General features: G+C 43.9%; 1 protein-coding gene across 2 annotated transcripts; it reads right to left on the bottom strand.

The window, feature by feature from the left end:
* Window positions 1-420: 420 nt before the first annotated feature.
* Window positions 421-19,005, bottom strand: LOC139566002 (lamin tail domain-containing protein 1-like). Of its 2 annotated transcripts, XM_071386806.1 has the most exons (10): window positions 18,910-19,005; window positions 6,149-6,201; window positions 5,982-6,055; window positions 3,514-3,697; window positions 2,412-2,595; window positions 2,086-2,205; window positions 1,698-1,873; window positions 1,435-1,571; window positions 1,185-1,264; window positions 421-916 (listed from the first exon to the last, which is right to left on the bottom strand). In XM_071386806.1, the coding sequence occupies exons 1-10, from the start codon at window positions 18,922-18,924 to the stop codon at window positions 809-811; spliced, it is 1,131 nt and encodes a 376-aa protein (XP_071242907.1). In that variant the 5' UTR covers window positions 18,925-19,005; the 3' UTR covers window positions 421-808. The 2 variants fall into 2 exon arrangements, with proteins under 2 accessions (XP_071242907.1, XP_071242908.1); XM_071386807.1 differs by lacking the exon at window positions 6,149-6,201 and having other exon boundaries at window positions 423-916; window positions 18,910-18,996.
* Window positions 19,006-20,268: the final 1,263 nt, after the last annotated feature.

The following is a 20,268-nucleotide window of genomic DNA, read 5'->3' as shown; positions in this document are numbered from 1 at the left end:
AAAGATTACAATAATAATTTAAATACATCATTTTTGTTTGTAGCATAATTTCTAACTTGATAATATAAAGAACAAATATAAAGTTCCTGAGAGGGGCGTTAGAGTTAGTATTGGGGAGTTGTTGTTTTGTTATGTGAGAAAAACCAGGAGATGGAATTTGGATGATTGATGTGATTGACAGTGATTGACAGTTCTAGATCCACTTACACTGTTGTAGTGCTTCCCCTCGACCCTGTTCCATCCTCTGTGTTTTTGTCTTGGTTTGGTTCAATCAATTAATCAAATGTGTTTATAAAGCCCTTTTTACATCAGCAGATGTCTCAAAGTGCTATACAGAAACCCAGCCTAAAACCCCAAACAGTGCAGATGTAGAAGCACCTTCTTGACCTTGTCAATTGACTGTCTTTTTAAATGACATGGAATGCTTTTTGATAAAGGACAGGTTATAGTTAGACTTTTATTGAGAATAATACATATGAATTTCTTACACCTCTTTGACCTGGAGGAAAATAAAATACATCCCAACTTGCAACCTGCCTATTAAAAAAGAAAAATACTATTTTATTTTATCCAATTGAATAATATTGCCATTTGTGACTATTTAACCATGTACAATGTATTTTATTTTTAAACAGGCAACCAATAGACGCCAAAGCTGACAGTACAGAGGATCTTCTGTTAAATAGATCTAATGAAACAGATGAAGATTAGAGTGGGGCTCTGTTTCTGCTGCTTGCCCAAGGTGGTTTCATGTCCGTAGTCCCTGGACAGTCATGTGCCTGTGCAGCAGTAGCTACCTCTTTGACTTTCATGCATCTATGTTGTGGCTGTGTAGTTTAGCTGCAGTGCGGTACTGCTGGAGGGGGGAGGCGCAGGGGGGCTGAGAGCCAAGGAACATCATGCCTCCTACACAGGGCTGACACACAACACACAAAGCAGCCATATGTTTACTGTACTCTGGGTAATGGTCATCCCACTCGGCACACACTGGTTGAATAAACATTGTTTCCACGTCATTTCAGTTAAATAAACATTGAATTGATATCTGTGCCCAGTGGGATGTTACTAACACTGACTTTGAATTGTCCCCTACTGAATCATATAGTTTCTCTATCCACAAAATTACCGGTAACATTGTTCAGTGTCAGCAGCAAGAAAAAATAGCATGTGTAATATCTACATACCCCTGCTGATCGAACAGGCCCTCCCCCCACTCCAGTCCGCTGGGAACGTAGGGTGGCAGGTCTTCTGGCCTGGACTCCGGCTGCATGTGATGGTACACACATAGTTTGACTTTGAGAACCATACTATGATACACTTATATCTCAAGTTCAATGTGTCACGCATTCTAAATTCAATTAAGGAATCAGAAAAAAAAGTAATTCAATTCAATGATGGAGTAAGAGTTCTGACTTCAACTATGGAGATCTGTACCGGTGTGTTTCCTTGCAGGGTTGCTCTGGTGCTGGGCCCGGAAGTCTAGCAGAGCACAGGGGGAGCAGGAAGGATGGGTTATAGATGAAGGGTTCTGGGTCCACGGACTTTGGCACACCCTAAACACATGCTTCTTCCTGTAGGAAAATCAAACCACTAGCATTAAAGAAATAGTATCACTTTATGTGATGCTTCAATCAATTCTTGTTCTAATGGTACGTCAACAGGGCATTAATTGAATGTTTCATTTGAATACACATGACCTTTTAATCAGAAGAAAGGGTGTGTTGTCAGGGCTGTTGTTCTCTGTAGCAGGGATGCTTTCCTCTTCACAGGACAAAGTGTCCTCTCTGCAGCTCTCCACTTTTTCATGATGCTCTGCCCAGGCCTGGTGTGGCTTTATCCCAGTACAGCGTGCAGGTGTGTACCATGCTATGGCCTAGCCACCCACCAGAGTATGCAGATCATTACATGTTATGTATACAGCACATTCAATGCTAACATACAAGAGACTTGTAGGAAATTTATTTTTTAGATTAATTATGTGATAAAGGGCAAATAATGTAGTCCTGGATCAATTATATACTATCAGTCTATCAAACCACAGGGGCAGAACACTCAATCATCCTTCACCCCTCACAGTGTTCTCACTTGGCCATTGTCTTTGCATAGGACTGTGGTGCACTCTGGTCTCAACATGATGCGCTCCAACCCAACCCAAAGGAAGTCCACTGGGCTCTGTGTCTTCCTTCCAGAGGCTTCAGACCAAACCTTACAGTACAGTACAAATCACAGTCAAAACTGAGTCGACTTCATAAACCTCTGTCAAAGCATAAACCACCTCTTAGAATGATTGACTAAGTTGTTCAATTGAAAATTAAATGAGGCTTTTTTTGTAAACAAAAGATGACACACTATGACAACCTATACCAATGTTCACCGAAGGATTAATGTCTGTGTTTTCATCACAGGCCTACCGTAACAGAGCTAGCTGGCTGGAGGAGTGTTCTGGGAGGGAAGCGGAACTCTGCGATGGGACGTCCTGCTACGTTCTGCTGGAGACGGAACCCCCCGATGTCCTGCTCTCTCTGGGAGGAGTTCCCCAGCTTCACTAACTGACCCTGCAGCTGGACATCTGTGATCCGCACACTGCCTGAGGCACTATTGCACAGCACCGCAGTCATCATCCTCATCTCCATCCTCATAATCACCTCCATCATCACCTCCATCATCATCACCATCATCATCACCTCCATCATCACCTCCACCTCCATCCTCATCACCTCCATCATCATCACCATCATCATCACCATCATCATCACCTCCATCCTCATCACCTCCATCCTCATCACCTCCATCATCATCATCACCTCCATCATCATCACCTACATCATCATCACCTCCATCCTCATCACACCTCCATCCTCATCACACCTCCATCCTCATCACCACTGTTAGGTTCTTATTTTTCAGAGTAAATAACTCACAGACACTATAGAAGCTTTAACCAAGTTTAATCATTCCCCAAAGGTTCTGTACAGCTGAAAACAGACAGCAAAAGATTTCAGACTTCTCAGTTTATATGCATCCTACTTAAAACACTCCCCTTTCTCTCCAATCCTTACATTTTATGGCTCTACAGGAAGCTAATAAAGAGGGTAACAGGATTCCAATCATTTATTACGCTCTTAAGAGAATCTGTCCTCACCTCCGGACCTCAACCCCTCTTTCGTCTAATACACAGATGTCCATCTGTCTCCCCTGTTTCAACACATCGCTCTCCTCTCCTCCATCAAACACATTCCAAAGCCTTCTTCTTTCTGCTGAGAACCATTAACTTCTAACATAACCCAGTCTCTTTCATTTCCTATCATTCATTTAATATCTCAATGTTCAAAGTTTAGCACATCCCAACACCACCATCACCATCACCATCATCATCATCATTTCCATCATCACCATCACAATCACCATCATCTTAATCATCATCATCATCATCACAGTAAGCCAGCACCACAGTCACCTTGGCATGACTTGACACTTTCCTACTCCCAAACTTATTGTGTTCAAGGGTCATACCTGGAGTATTCATGCCTGTGTTGCCTGGCTGTGGACGGCCTCCTCTTCATTTCCTGTGTCCCGCAGGGAATGCTCTCCTCCACCAGGTCCTTTGTCAGGGAGTGCCAGATATCTGTGTTGCATCCGGCTCGACCGTCCTCAGCCAACTCAGAACGCCTGGCACGAGCAACCATTTTGTCCCTACCTGAGAAGGCATTTGAAGTTGATTGGAAAATACTTAACAGGTAAAAATTAATATGGTGGAAACTCATTATTAGACTGGCTTTCACCTGGTGAAGAAGAGGAGAGTTTAGATTTTTTGTTTCATTTTTGTGGACCATCACTTTTTTTCACAATTGAACATCTCAACATCGGCCATCTAACATAGTCCAGATTGGACACACCCCGAACTAAGATTCCACCTCGATCACACCGACAGTGAAAATGCATTTTGGTACACCAGAAGTACATTAATTTCCAATGGAACGCTGCATTTGCCTTGCAGCATTGTGTTGCAGAGGCAGTTTCAGTGTGTTCTGTGTGGTGCATAGTTGGAATAATCGAACATATGCTTCAAACTGTACAGTCGTGGCCAAAAGTTTTGAGAATGACACAAATATAAATTTTCACAAAGTTTGCTGCTTCAGTGTCTTTAGATATTTTTGTCAGATGTTACTATGGAATACTGAAGTATAATTACAAGCATTTCATAAGTGTCAATGGTTTTTATTGACAATTTACATGAAGTTGATGCAAAGAGTCAATATTTGCAGTGTTGGCCCTTCTTTTTCAAGACCTCTGCAATCCGCCCTGGCATGCTGTCAATTAATTTCTGGGCCACATCCTGACTGATGGCAGCCCATTCTTGCATAATCAATGTTTGGAGTTTGTCAGAATCTGTGGGTTTTTGTTTGTCCAACCGCCTCTTGAGGATTGACCACAAGTTCTCAATGGGATTAAGGTCTGGGGAGTTTCCTGGCCATGGACCCAAAATATCGATGTTTTGTTCCCCGAGCCACTTAGTTATCACTTTTGCCTTATGGCAAGGTGCTCCATCATGCTGGAAAACGCATTGTTCGTCACCAAACTGTTCCTGGATGGTTGGGAGAAGTTGCTCTCGGAGGATGTGTTGGTACCCTTCTTTATTCATGGCTGTGTTCTTAGGCAAAATTGTGAGTGAGCCCACTCCCTTGGCTGAGAAGCAACCCCACACATGAATGGTCTCAGGATGCTTTACTGTTGGCATGACACAGGACTGATGGTAGCGCTCACCTTGTCTTTTCCGGACAAGCTTTTTTCCGGATGCCCCAAACAATCGGAAAGGGGATTGATCAGAGAAAATGACTTTACCCCAGTCCTCAGCAGCCCAATCCCTGTACCTTCTGCAGAATATCAGTCTGTCCCTGATGTTTTTCTTGGAGAGAAGTGGCTTCTTTGCTGCCATTCTTGACACCAGGGCATCCTCCAAAAGTCTTCACCTCACTGTACTTGCAGATGCACTCACACCTGCCTGCTGCCATTCCTGAGCAAGCTCTGTACTGGTGATGCCCGGATCCCGCAGCTGAATCAACTTTAGGAGACGGTCCTGGCGCTTGCTGGACTTTCTTGGGCACCCTGAAGCCTTCTTCACAACAATTGAACCGCTCTCCTTGAAGTTCTTGATGATCCGATAAATGGTTGATTTAGGTGCAATCTTACTGGCAGCAATATCCTTGCCTGTGAAGCCCTTTTTTGCAAAGCAATGATGACGGCACGTGTTTCCTTGCAGTTAACCATGATTGACAGAGGAAGAACAATGATTCCAAGCGCCACCCTCCTTTTGAAGCTTCCAGTCTGTTATTCGAACTCAATCAGCATGACAGAGTGATCTCCAGCCTTGTCCTCGTCAACACTCACACCTGTGTTAATGAGAGAATCACTGACATGATGTCAGCTGGTCCTTTTGTGGCAGGGCTGAAATGCAGTGGAAATGTTTTTGGGGGATTCAGTTCATTTTCATGGCAAAGAGGGACATTGCAATTAATTGCAATTTATCTGATTACTCTTCATAACATTCTGGAGTATATGCAAATTGCCATCATACAAACTGAGGCAGCAGACTTTGTGAAAACTAATATTTGTGTCATTCTCAAAACTTTTGGCCACGACTGTATGTGTAGAAGGCTTGGCATAAATGGCAGCAGAAGGTGAATGTTGAACTTTTGTTGCACACATATCAAGATGATGCTGCGTGCCATTTTGCGCAAAAACACTGTTGGTGTGATCGAGGCGTTACTGGTGAGCAGCTGTCTCGACTAGGTATACAGACACCACCCCAGCATACGCTGATTTACACGTCTTTCACACACACTCGGTTTAGGTTTTGGAAGCAGAAGAACAATGTATAGAAACTAAACCATTAGTTTGTTAAATATGATAGTACTTGACTTGTTGCCTGAATGTTTTAGTCTGCGTTCTCTATACTTATATTCAAATGCAAAAATACATACTGCTATCTGCTCCCTGATGCGGTTTTCTGGAGTAGATGTCTGCAGCTGTAGCAGGTCTCTTCACATGGGCCTGTCTTTGGGGATGGACCAGGTGGAAAACTTGAAACTTTGTACACACATACAAATGCACACACATTTTTATATGTTATGTGGCCAGTCTTTCCTACCTGGGGACCAATGCTGAAGTCCCATTGGTATCCCAGGACACCTTCCACATTGCCTGTGTGGAAGAGATTATATTCCATATACAGTGGGGAGAACAAGTATTTGAAACACTGCCGATTTTGCAGGTTTTCCTACTTACAAAGCATGTAGAGGTCTGTAATTTTTATCATAGGTACACTTCAACTGCGAGAGACGGAATCTAAAACAAAAAGCCAGAAAATCACATTGTATGATTTTTAAGTAATTAATTTGCATTTTATTGCATGACATAAGTATTTGATCACCTACCAAACAGTAAGAATTCCGGCTCTCACAGACCTGTTAGTTTTTCTTTAAGAAGCCCTCCTGTTCTCCACTCATTACCTGTATTAACTGCACCTGTTTGAACTCGTTACCTGTATAAAAGACACCTGTCCACACACTCAATCAAACAGACTCCAACCTCTCCACAATGGCCAAGACCAGAGAGCTGTGTAAGGACATCAGGGATAAAATTGTAGACCTGCACAAGGCTGGGATGGGCTACAGGACAATAGGCAAGCAGCTTGGTGAGAAGGCAACAACTGTTGGCGCAATTATTAGAAAATGGAAGAAGTTCAAGATGACGGTCAATCACCCTCGGTCTGGGGCTCCATGCAAGATCTCACCTCGTGGGGCATCAATGATCATGAGGAAGGTGAGCGATCAGCCCAGAACTACACGGCAGGACCTGGTCAATGACCTGAAGAGAGCTGGGACCACAGTCTCAAAGAAAACCATTAGTAACACACTACGCCGTCATGGATTAAAATCCTGCAGCGCACGCAAGGTCCCCCTGCTCAAGCCAGCGCATGTCCAGGCCCGTCTGAAGTTTGCCAATGACCATCTGGATGATCCAGAGGAGGAATGGGAGAAGGTCATGTGGTCTGATGAGACAAAAATAGAGCTTTTTGGTCTACACTCCACTCGCCGTGTTTGGAGGAAGAAGAAGGATGAGTACAACCCCAAGAACACCATTCCAACCGTGAAGCGTGGAGGTGGAAACATCATTCTTTGGGGATGCTTTTCTGCAAAGGGGACAGGACGACTGCACCGTATTGAGGGGAGGATGGATGGGGCCATGTATCGCGAGATCTTGGCCAACACCCTCCTTCCCTCAGTAAGAGCATTGAAGATGGGTCGTGGCTGGGTCTTCCAGCATGACAACGACCCGAAACACACAGCCAGGGCAACTAAGGAGTGGCTCCGTAAGAAGCATCTCAAGGTCCTGGAGTGGCCTAGCCAGTCTCCAGACCTGAACCCAATAGAAAATCTTTGGAGGGAGCTGAAAGTCCGTATTGCCCAGCGACAGCCCTGAAACCTGAAGGATCTGGAGGTCTGTATGGAGGAGTGGGCCAAAATCCCTGCTGCAGTGTGTGCAAACCTGGTCAAGAACTACAGGAAACGTATGATCTCTGTAATTGCAAACAAAGGTTTCTGTACCAAATATTAAGTTCTGCTTTTCTGATGTATCAAATACTTATGTCATGCAATAAAATGCAAATTAATTACTTAAAAATCATACAATGTGATTTTCTGGCTTTTTGTTTTAGATTCCGTCTCTCACAGTTGAAGTGTACCTATGATAAAAATTACAGACCTCTACATGCTTTGTAAGTAGGAAAACCTGCAAAATCGGCAGTGTTTCAAATACTTGTTCTCCCTACTGTATATACTGAATTAGGTCTGGTACAGTTTTAAAAAAATATCCTTGATACTTCTCTCAAATACTGTATGTCAACTTGATTTAATGTGTATCAGTAAGGCCTAGTTCAGAAAGGAAACACCACGTGTACGTTTAACCATTTAATCATATACTAGAAAAGAGTACAATGCAATGTCTTGGCATTAGGCTCTGCTCCTTCAGGGTAGCTCACTGCCAGAGTGAAGCGTCATTTAAAGATGATCAAATAACTACAGGTAGTGAGCAGGATATGCTATACCAAATCCCCTGAATGAAGAAACACAGAACCCTGGGATATCAGAAAACAGCAAGCATAGCGAGTAACAGCTCACCTGTATTGCTCACCTGAGGTAGAGTACCTTATGATAAACTGTAGACCACACTATCTACCAAGCGAGTTCTCATCTATATTATTCGTAGCCGTCTATTTACCACCACAGACCGATGCTGGCACTAAGACCGCACTCAACCAACTCTATAAGGCCATAAGCAAACAAGAAAATGCTCATCCAGAAGTGGCCGGGGACTTTAATGCAGGCAAACTTAAATCAGTTTTACCAAATTTTTACCAGCATATCACATGTGCAACCAGAGGAAAAAAACTCTAGACCACCTTTACTCCACACACAGTGTCACGACTTCCTCCGAAGTCGGTCCCTCTCCTTGTCCGGGCGACGTTCGGCGGTCGACGTCACCGGTCTTCTAGCCATCGCCGATCCACCTTTCATTTTCCATTTGTTTTGTCTTGTCTTCCCACACACCTGGTTTCAATTCCATCAATTCCATGTTGTGTATTTAACCCTCTGTTCCCCACATGTCCTTGTCCGGTATTGTTTATTGTAAGTGCTTGTGCACGTTATGTCTGGTGTGCGTCGGGTTATGTACCCATTTATTTATTGTTCTGGTTTCCGTTGGGTTTTTATTATTAAACTGCGCTGTTGGAAACACAGTTTTTGCTCTCCTACGTCTGACTTCTCTGCCGCCAGCACGCACCCCTTACACACAGAGATGCATACAAAGCTCTCCCCCAACCCTCCATTTGGCAAATCTGACCATAATTATATCCTCCTGATTCCTGCTTACAAGCAAAAACTAAAGCAAGAAGTACCAGTGACTTGCTCAATACAGAAGTGGTCAGATGACGCGGATGCTACGCTACAGGACTGTTTTGCTAGCACAGACTTAAATATGTTCCAGGATTCATTCAATGGCATTGAGGAGTATACCACCTCAGTCATCGTCTTCATCAGTAAGTGCATCTACAGCGTCGTCCCCACAGTGACTGTACGTACCTCAAACAGAAGCCATTGTCACGTTCTGACCTTAGTTCCTTTTTTATGTCTTTGTGTTAGTTTGGTCAGGGCGTGAGTTGGGGTGGGCAGTCTATGTTCTTTTTTCTATGTTATTGTATTTCTGTGTTTGGCCTGGTATGGTTCTCAATCAGAGGCAGCTGTCGATCATTGTCTCTGATTGAGAATCATACTTAGGTAGCCTGTTTTCCCCATTTTGGTTGTGGGTGTTTATTTTCTGTGTAGTGTCTGTTCACCTTGCAGAACTGTTTCTTTTTCTCATCATGTGCCTTCTCCCAGAACCAGGCCTCCTGTGTGTATCTCCATTCCAGTGATAATCCATGGCAAGAAGCCTCCAGTGATAATCCATGGCACGAAGCCTCCAGTGATGATCCATGGCACGAAGCCTCCAGTGATGATCCATGGCACGAAGCCTCCAGTGATGATCCATGGCACGAAGCCTCCAGTGATGATCCATGGCAAGAAGCCTCCAGTGATAATCCATGGCACGAAGCCTCCAGTGATGATCCATGGCACGAAGCCTCCAGTGATGCTCCATGGCACGAAGCCTCCGGTGATGATCCATGGCACGAAGCCTCCGGTGAGGATCCATGGCACGAAGCCTCCGGTGAGGATCCATGGCGTGAGGCCTCCAACGAAGGACGTCAGTCCGGAGCCTCCAGCAACGCCTTCTAGTCCGGAGCCTCCAGCGTCGCCCTTTAGTCCGGAGCCTCCAGCGACGCCCTCTAGTCCGGAGCCTCCAGCGTCGCCCTCCGGTCAGGAGCTGCCAGAGCCGCCCGTCTGTCCTGAGCTGCCAGAGCCGTCCGTCAGTCAGGAGCTGCCAGAGCCGCCCATCTGTCCTGAGCTGCCAGAGCCGCCCGTCTGTCCTGAGCTGCCAGAGCCGCCCGTCTGTCCTGAGCTGCCGGAGCCGCCCGTCTGTCCTGAGCTGCCGGAGCCGCCCGTCTGTCCTGAGCTGCCGGAGCCGCCCGTCAGTCAGGAGCTGCCGGAGCCGCCCGTCAGTCAGGAGCTGCCGGAGCCGCCCGTCAGTCAGGAGCTGCCGGAGCCGCCCGTCAGTCAGGAGCTGCCGGAGCCCCTCGTCAGTCAGGAGCTGCCGGAGTCGCCCTTCAATACGGCGCTGCCGGGGATCGCCCTTCACTGGGGTGCTGCCGGAGTCTCCTGCCTGTCCGGCGCTGCCGGAGTCTCCCATCTATTCGGGTTCCGCTGCAAGGGTTCCCAGTCCGAGGTCGGCGGCGAGGGTCGCCGCTCCAAAGGCGCCACGTAAGCGGGCAAAGACTATGGTGGAGTGGGGTCCACGTCCCGCGCCAGAGCCGCCACCGCGGACAGACGCCCACCCAGACCCTCCCCTATAGGTTCAGGTTTTGCGGCCGGAGTCCGCACCTTTGGGGGGGGGGGGGTACTGTCACGTTCTGACCTTAGTTCCTTTTTTATGTCTTTATGTTAGTTTGGTCAGGGCGTGAGTTGGGGTGGGCAGTCTATGCTCTTTTTTCTATGTTATTGTATTTCTGTGTTTGGCTTGGTATGGTTCTCAATCAGAGGCAGTTGTCGATCATTGTCTCTGATCGAGAATTCTACTTAGGTAGCCTGTTTTCCCCATTTTGGTTGTGGGTGTTTATTTTCTGTGTAGTGTCTGTTCACCTTGCAGAACTGTTTCGTTTTCTCATCGTTGTTATTTTGTGTAGTGTTCAGTTTTATATTAAATTATGACGAACACTTACCACGCTGCATTTTGGTCCTCTTCTCCTTCACCAGACGAGAATCGTTACAGCCATGGATTACAGGCAACATCCGCATTGAGCTAAAGGCTAGAGCTGCCACTTTCAAGGAGTGGGACACTTATCCGGATGCTTATAAGAAATCCCGCTATGCCCTTAGACGAACCATCAAACAAGCAAAGCGTCAATACTGGATTAAGATTGGATTGGATTATCAGGACGTGTACTCAAAGCATGCGCAGACCAACTGGCAAGTGTGTGTCTTCACTGACATTTTCAATCTCTCCCTGACTGAGTCTGTAATACCTACATGTTTCAAGCAGACCACCATAGTCCCTGTTCCCAAGAAAGCAAAGGTAACCTGCCTAAATGATTACTGCCCCGTAGCACTCACGTCGGTAGACATGACTGGCTTCCAATTGAGAGACGAGCTTAAAGTTTTCTTTACTGACCATCATTTTCACTTGTCTGACCGCTTGCATGATGACGAGTTTCTCACACGACTGGCTTATCTGGGTGATGTTTTTTCTCACCTGAATGATCTGAATCTAGGATTACAGGGACTCTGCAACTATATTCAATGTGCCGGACAAAATTGAGGCTATGATTAAGAAGTTGGAGCTCTTCTCTGTCTGCATTAACAAGGACAACACACAGGTCTTTCCATCATTGTATGATTTTTTTGTGTGCAAATGAACTCAAGTTTACGGACAATGTCAAATGTGATATAGCGAAGCACCTGAGTGATTGGGTGCGCAATTACGCAGGTACTTTCCCAAAACGGATGACGCAAACAACTGGATTCGTTATCCCTTTCATGCCCTGCCTCCAGTCCACTTACTGATATCTGAACAAGAGTGCCTCATTGCAATTGCAACAAGCGGTTCTGTGAAAATGTAATTTAATCAGAAGCCACTGTCAGATTTCTGGATTGGGCTGCACTCAGAGTATCCTGCCTTGGCAAATCGCGCTGTTAAGACACTGATGCCCTTTGCAACCACGTACCTATGTGAGAGTGGATTCTCGGCCCTCACTAAATACAGGCACAGACTGTGTGTGGAAAATGATTTAAGACTGAGACTCTCTCTAATACAACCCAACATTGCAGAGTTATGTGCATCCTTTCAAGCATACCCTTCTCATTAACCTGTGGTGAGTTATTCACAATTTTCGATGAACAAATAAGGTTTTATATGTAAGATGGTTAAATAAAGAGCAAAATTATTGATTATTATTATGTTATTATTTGTGCCCTGGTCCGATTAGAGCTCTGTCACTTCCCACAAGCCGGGTTGTGACAAAAACTCACACTCATTCTTATGTTTAATAAATGTATCGTATAGTGTGTGTGTGTGGCAGGCTTACAATGATGACAAAAAACAACATATGAGAGTGCGCTGACCCTGGTGCTAGAGGGGGTACGCAGCTGGAGGCTGAATGTTTTGAAGGGGTACGGGACTATAAAAAGTTTGGGAACCACTGCCTTAGATCATACCTATGTGAGAATGCTGTTCATTGACTACAGCTCAGCGTTCAACACAATAGTGCTCACGAAGCTCATCACTAAGCTAAGGATCCTGGGACTAAACACCTCCCTCTGCAACTGGATCCTGGACTTCCTGATGGGCTGCTCCCAGGTGGTAAGGGTAGGCAACAACACGTCTGCCACGCTGATCCTCAACACTGGGGCCCCTCAGTGGTGTGTACTTAGTCCCCTCCTGTCCTCCCTGTTCACCCACGACTGCGTGGCCAAACACGACTCCAACACCATCACCGACAACGATGAGACAGCCAATAGAGAGGAGATCAGAGAACTGGCAGTGTGGTGACAGGACAACATCCTCTCCCTCAACGTGGACTACAGGAAAAGGCGGGCTGAACAGGCCCCCATTAACATCGACGGGGCTGTAGTGTACACATCACCAACAAACTATCATGGTCCAAACACACCACGACAGTCGTGAAGAGGGCACGACAAAACCTTTTCCCCCTCAGGAGACTGAAAAGATTTTGCATGGGTCCCCAGATCCTCAAAAGGTTTTACAGCTGCACCATCGAGAGCATCCTGACCGGTTGCATCACCACCTGGTATGGCAACAGCTCGGCATTTAACCGTAAGGCGCTACAGAGTGTAGTGCGTATGGCCCAGTACATCACTGGGGCCAAGCTTCCTGCCATCCAGGACCTATATAATAGTCAGTGTCAGAGGAAAGCCCATAAAATTGTCAGAGACTCCAGTCACCCAAGTCATAGACTGTTTTCTCTGCTACTGCACGGCAAGCGGTACCGGAGAGCCAAGTCTCGGATCAAAAGGCTCCTTAACAGCTTCTACCCCCAAGCCATTAGACTGCTGAACAATTAATCAAATGGCCACTGGACTATTACATTGACCCCCCCAACCCTCCATTTGTTTTCTACACTGCTACTACTCACTGTTTATTATCTATGCATAGTCACTTCACCCCTACCTACATGTACAAATTACCTCAACTAACCTGTACCCCCGCACACTGACTCGGTACCGGTACCCCCTGTATATAGCCTCGTTATTGTTATGTTATTGTGCTACTTTTTAGAATTGTTTATTTTTTACTTTAGTTTATTTGGTAAGTATTTTCTTAACTCTTCTTGAACTGCACTGTTGGTTAAGGACTTGTAAGTAAGCATTTCACGGTAAGGTCTACACTTGTTGTATTCATAGTTTGATTTGATTTGATGCCAACACACTCTGGTTTCCCTTCTGAACTGGCTTCGCTTTATTTATTTGTTAAAATGTCACTTCAAAAGACCAAGCTGGAGCATCAACAGAAACAGTCATACAGCTTCCTTTTAGTTTGGAAATCTGGACATAGAAATATAATATGCAGAACTGACACAATGATCTGACTGTCTTTTTCTACCACATGTCAGGCATTCCTATATCTTTCCTACAGAGGGCAATGTTGCAACAATAATAAACACTGCCACTTAACATCAGCATCTGTGCCTTGATCCATTTTACAAAGCAAAACAACATACAACTAATTTTGTAAACACTATGGTGGGCTATATACTATATCACCACCTATCATTCTTCCAATCAAATAAGGTGTTATCTTGTTTTCTCATTCCTCAGAAAGTGATACATTATTGAGGCTACAGACATCTTTTCCTGGAGGTAAATGTGTAATCCCTGTAATCATTCCACATAGCTCTAAATGGATTGATCTGTATTTACTGATGTAATCTAATACAATTAGCCGACAACGTTACCTCACCAACTGCATGAGCACACTCAGGACCTTTAAGTTTATTCAGTTGTCAGGTAGAGTTGCTGAAGCCAGTTAACGTCAGTCACATCCCCGATGAAATGCTCTTGCAGACACTTTCCTAGTAGCTATATACCAATAACACCAAACCTTAAAGTCAACTCTCATTTGTATGTTAAGCCTTTTGTTTTGTTACTGATACCACAATGAATGTGTTCATTTGATGCTCCAATTTGGATGTTCTAAGAACTTTTGGAACGTGAAGAGCAGTCCTTGTTTACAGTGTTTGGAGCTCATGTTTGACTAGCAAATGCTGTGCTTATATTTGAGTGTTGGAGTGTGCCACTGGCTATCTGTAAATAAAAAAATAAAAAACAAGAAATGGTGTCGTCTGTTTTGCTTAATATAAAGAATTTGAAATTATTTATACTTTTACTTTTGACACTTAAGTATATTTAAAAACAAATACTTTTAGATTTTTACTAAAGTGGGGCGGCAGGTAGCGGGGCGGCAGGTAGCCTAGTGGTTAGAGTGTTGGACTAGTAACCAAAAGGTTGCAAGATTGAATCCCCGAGTTGACAAGGTAAAAATCTGTTGTTCTTCCCCTGAACAAGGCAGTTAACCCACTGTTCCTAGGCCGTCATTGGAAATAAGAATTTGTTCTTAACTGACTTGCCTAGTTAAATAAAGGTAGATATTTTTTTTTGTAGTATTTTACTGGATCATTTTCTATTAAGGTATCTTTACTTTTACTCAAGTATGACAGTTGGGTACTTTTTCCACCTCTGCTTTGTAGTTGTTATTCAACTCTCAGACATAGATGGAGAAAAAAAAAATTGTATTTTCGGGATCTTTTGAAAGGCAACCAGCGATGAAAGCTAAGGCATGCAGAGTCAATTTGCAGAGTCTTGTCTCTTTTCCTAATCCCCCACACTGAATCTCATTGCTAGTGGTGTTCTGCATTAGAGGGAATTATCATCCACTGAATTACGTTCACACAGAGAAGAACTCTGGAAGATAATGAAGCCATTGAGGCCTGTACTATGCAGCACTCACCCCAGCATTGTGGAGAGTCGTTCCATATATCAGCTTCATGAGGTGGAGCCCATATAACACGCCAAAATATCCCTCTGATCTCTTAAGAATGTATGGAATCTAGTAACACCCTCTATGATGTAACAAACATTGTGAGGCCGTGCCATGGAAACCGCTAACTATTTACATTTACATTTAAGTCATTTAGCAGACGCTCTTATCCAGAGCGACTTACAAATTGGATTTTGTTGAATTGAAATTGAAACTATGCAAAGGTTTTTGGTCTTTGTCGAGAACCTTTTTGAGAGAGGGTTTGAAAGTGTTTTAAAACACCATATTATCTTGTTGAGGTCACCGTTTCTTCCTGGCGGGTTTGACCACAGATTGAAACTTTTGGGGAGAAAATCGCAGAGGGGGTTTGAGAGAGAGAGAGAAGATCTTATCGATTATACTACGAATCAGTGTGTCCTCCCCACATCCCTCCTTTTCAGTCCAGCTCTTTCCCGAGCAGTGATTTACGCACGCACGCACGCACGCACGCACGCACGCACGCACGCACGCACGCACACACACACACACACACACACACACACACACACACACACACACACACACACACACACACACACACACACACACACACACACACACACACACACACACACACACACACACACACACACACACACACACACACACACACACACACACACACACACACAGAGAATAGAGAATAGTTGATAAAATAACGTTTGACTTACACACGCTATCTTGTTTGTGTGAGTAGAGTAGGTCAGTAACTTATACAGACTCTTCTGTCTCTCATCTGGCTCTCCTCCAAAATGGGAGTCACAAAGGCAGGACATTTCAGTCACAAATCAAGTTAAAGGACAAGCTTAAAGTAATTTCATATACCATACAAAATTCTCAGGAAGTCTCACAGGCCACAACTTTAATATTTTATTTGTATTTGTTTATCACTTGTGGTGTACCGTGTATATAAAACACAAAAATATTTTAACATGTGCATGGATTTCTGGCACTGTGGATTTGCTTTAGAATTCCTCTATGTCTGTATCTGGCTTTAGTGAACTGTTATATACCACGTCTGTCCTTGTGTCAACCAACAGTAGATACTAAATAAATCAAATGAAATACTAAATCCACCCACAGTATTAACGTCCAACAATACTGTAACAGCAAACAGATGGCATTGCATATTGCCTTTGGGATCTTCCATAATGGCAAACACGATAAAACATCATCCAATCTCGTAATCCAAATCCGAGCCTAGTTTCTGAATGAAAGAGCTGATCATGGACTTTGTACCATAATGACATCATAGCCAATGCACTTACCACTGCAGATCGACTCCGTAATGGTAACTTGTGTATATAGACAAGTTATCGTTACTCATTGTGTATTTATTATTACCTTTACTATTACGTGTTATTACATTTGTATTATTTTGTTATTTTCTTTCTCTCTGCATTGTTGGGAAGGAACTGTAAGTAAGCATTTCACTGTTAGTCTATAACTGTTTTTTGCGAAGTATGTGACAAATAAAATTTGATTTGATTGGAAGACTGGCGTAATTTAAAATAACCAGGTAATTGAACAGAGGTATTTAAGTCTTGAGTAGTCCGTTATTTTGTAACATTGACTATATCCTGAAAGCTGTAGACAAACATCTGTCAAAGATCCTAGAGGCTTCATCTGGTTAGGCATGAAGGTCAGAACATGGAGCCTTTTAATTCCTGAAGGTTCAGAGGGTGAGGTCAAATCAAATCCCTCCTACCCTATTGGAACTTAACACAGGTCATTGGGAATACCTGAACAACCTCGATGAGGTTTCCTTAATAAACATCTTGCTTGATACAATATGTAATGACTGAGAGAAACAGATTGGTACAATCTAAGGCCAAGTGACAAACAATAATGCAAGCACTAGGGATGGGGGTGTGAGCAGGTGGGTCTGTCAGCATATGCGCTGCTGTTGTTGAAGTCAGGTGCAGGAGAGCAGAGAGTTGTGATCAGGCGCACACTTTATTCGGCAGAAGCAAACAACAGACGGACGCAACAGTGTCCAACAAACCTCCAGCCAAGGGCAAAAGTGCAAAGCGCGACAAAGTCACAAATAAGCAAAAAAATTTAACAATTAAACATACTCCGGGTTGAACCATAGTACCCGGGGGAAAAACCAGCTAGGCGCGTCAATACAAAACACGTAACAAAACAATCCCACACAAAGACATGGGGGGGGAACAGAGGAATATATATATATGCAGTTGATTAGGGAATGTAAACTAGGTGTGCGGGGAACAAGACAAAACAAATGGAACAATGAAAAATGGAGCGGCGATGGCTAGAAGGCCGGTGACGTCGACCGCCGAATGCTGCCCGAACAAGGAGGGGAGCCGACTTCGAAGGAAGTCGTGACAGGATCTGGGCAGATGAGATGTAGTGTGTGTCTGTAAGTTGTTGTTCGTAAAATATTTGTTTTATGTAAATGTAAAACAAAAGTAAATATTATTCCCCCAACTTTTTTTATTATATATATATGTATTGTCCTGTGTAATATATTGATTCTCTCCAAGTGCTCTTAATCACCACATCATACTCCCACACCCTCTCTTTTTCTGCTTACGCATGTATAGGGAGTGGGCTGGTTGAGCGGAAATGAGGGGAGCGAGAGAAGTGATTAGGGATTCTGCCTGATCAGCACCACACGCAGTGCTCATGATTAATGCTCATACTACTCTAGAATGAGAATTGCTTTCTACATCCCTCAATCTAGTTACCAGTCTCAGAGTTTACAGTGGAAATACACTCACTTTCAAATCTAATACTGTCATGTTGTGTTGATCATCTTTTAACAGGCTTTAGGATCAGTGACATAGCCAGGATTAAATATATATCCCAGTAATAAAACAACCACTCTAAAGGGTCAGTTAAGGGCACATTGCTATAGCTACAACTGTGGTTGCTGGATTGCTGGATTCCTAAGGTGCAAGCCAAAAGGTCCCTCTTTGCGGATGCAATCCAGCTGGTTCCTAGTGTTCCTTACGAACACTCTTAAGAAACTGCCATGATGCTTCAGAGGAAATCACTTCAGTGTCATTGCTTGTCATTTCATGTACTGTCAGGTATATAGTAATTCTTATGACAGTGTAACAACAATGTTTAGTGTCTACTTACAGTAGGGTTAGCCTCGCGCGACCATCCTGATCTCGCAAACTTACATGAAGTGAAAGGAAAGTTCAGCGCAGTGGTCAGGCTGGTGGATCAGGCTAACTTAGCCTCTAAACAGAGCACTAAACACAATACTACAGTACACAGCATATAGTCATGTTTTGGTATCACCCTGACCCTACCTTAAGAGCCAATGTACTGTATACTGTAATGAGTAGAAGAGCCCTCCTGCTCTGACCAAGAGGACAAGATAGATGGATATTTTCCTCCTCCCCTGATATGCCACATTTCACTGGTCATGCTCCTAATGAAACTGAAATTAATACTGAAAATAGTCCAAAATTATCCACCATGTAAACATTGAAGTCTATATAAAGAACATAATTTCGGTCCACAGTAATTCAGAGATGAAATATTCAAAACTGTTTATGAATTTGTGCATACATGTCCGTCTCCCTTTAAATAAACAGTGTGACTGAACAAGAACCTGACCTTTCTCTCTCTTAGAAAGGCTTGACAAAAAGAGTCATGTTTCTGTAAGGCGATTGAAAAGGTCAAACTCACCAGTATGTGTGACATATTTCCAGGCACTTTGTAATGTAACGTTAATGTGCACCTTGTTTTCTGGACCTCTCTCTCTGTGTTTCCATGCTGCAGGAGTTTCTTTGTCAAGGGCTTGTTTGTCGTTGCCATGGGGCAGCTTGAAGTCCATAAGACCAGGCAACAATAGAGGGTTTAAGATTTGATTTACAGCAGCCTACATACTGTATGCTGACCCACACCCCTACTGCCATTGGTGACATATTTAACCTGCCATCTTGTGATAGTCAACCATCTGATCCTATGGATGAAACCTAAATGTTACATTTAATACAATGAGTGAAATCCAATGTTGATGTGTCTATTATTAGAGATAAAACAATTAAAGGGACATTACATTCCAAAATCACATTCATTTCGTGAAATCTATTCAGACCTCGAAAGTGGTCGTCTGTTGAGATAAGTCCATGTCTTGGGTCATCTGTTGTAGTCATACACTGAGTGTACAAAACATTAAGAACACCTTCCTATTATTGAGTTGCACCCCCTCCCCCCTTTTGCCCTCAGAACAGCCTCAATTCATCAGGGCATGGACTCTACAAGGTGTCAAAAGCATTCCACAGGGATGCTGGCCCATGTTGACTCCAATGCTTCCCACAGTTGTGTCAAGTTGGCTGGATGTCCTTTGGGTGGTGGACCATTCTTGATACACGGGAAATTTTTGAACATGAAAAACCCAGCAGCGTTGCAGTTCTTGACACAAACCGCTGTGCCCGGCAGCTACTACCATACCCTGTTCAAAGACACTTAAAAACTTTTGAATGGCAGACATACACAATCCATGTCTCAAGGCTTAAAAATCCTTATTTTACCTGTATCATCCCCTTCATCTACACTGATTGAAGTGGATTTAACAAGTGACATCAATAAGGGATCATAACTTTCACCTGGATTCACCTGGTCAGTCTATGTCATGGAAAGAGCAAGTCCTTAATGCCAAGCAGAGACACATCAGGTCCCATTTTTACAGTCTTTGGTATGACTCAGCCAGGCATCATACTCACAACCTTCCAATCTGAGGGTGGATGCTCTAACCACAAGGCAACTGAGTCATAATTGCAAGACCACTCCAAATTCCAAAAGTACTGACCTCAATGTCTCTAGTTTACGGTGTGATTGTTTCATTCCAGCTAAGAGAACACAGTCTGCCCTCACCATAACTCTCCTCAGGTCCAGCTCTTTTTAGAAGTGAGTCTGCTGATTGGAGTATGAAGGCCAGTGATTCACAGCTCTCAACTGAAAGACTACGTCTAAACAATCTATAGAAGCAAAGAAAATATAATTCCTACAGTGTCATATATTTGTCCCCAATGCTGTTGTGTC

Source organism: Salvelinus alpinus, chromosome 37 (genome assembly GCF_045679555.1).
Source record: "Salvelinus alpinus chromosome 37, SLU_Salpinus.1, whole genome shotgun sequence".
NCBI classification, from domain to species: domain Eukaryota; kingdom Metazoa; phylum Chordata; class Actinopteri; order Salmoniformes; family Salmonidae; genus Salvelinus; species Salvelinus alpinus.
The sequence above is the reverse complement of the archived record's forward strand: the minus strand, read 5'-3'. Positions and strand labels throughout refer to the sequence as shown.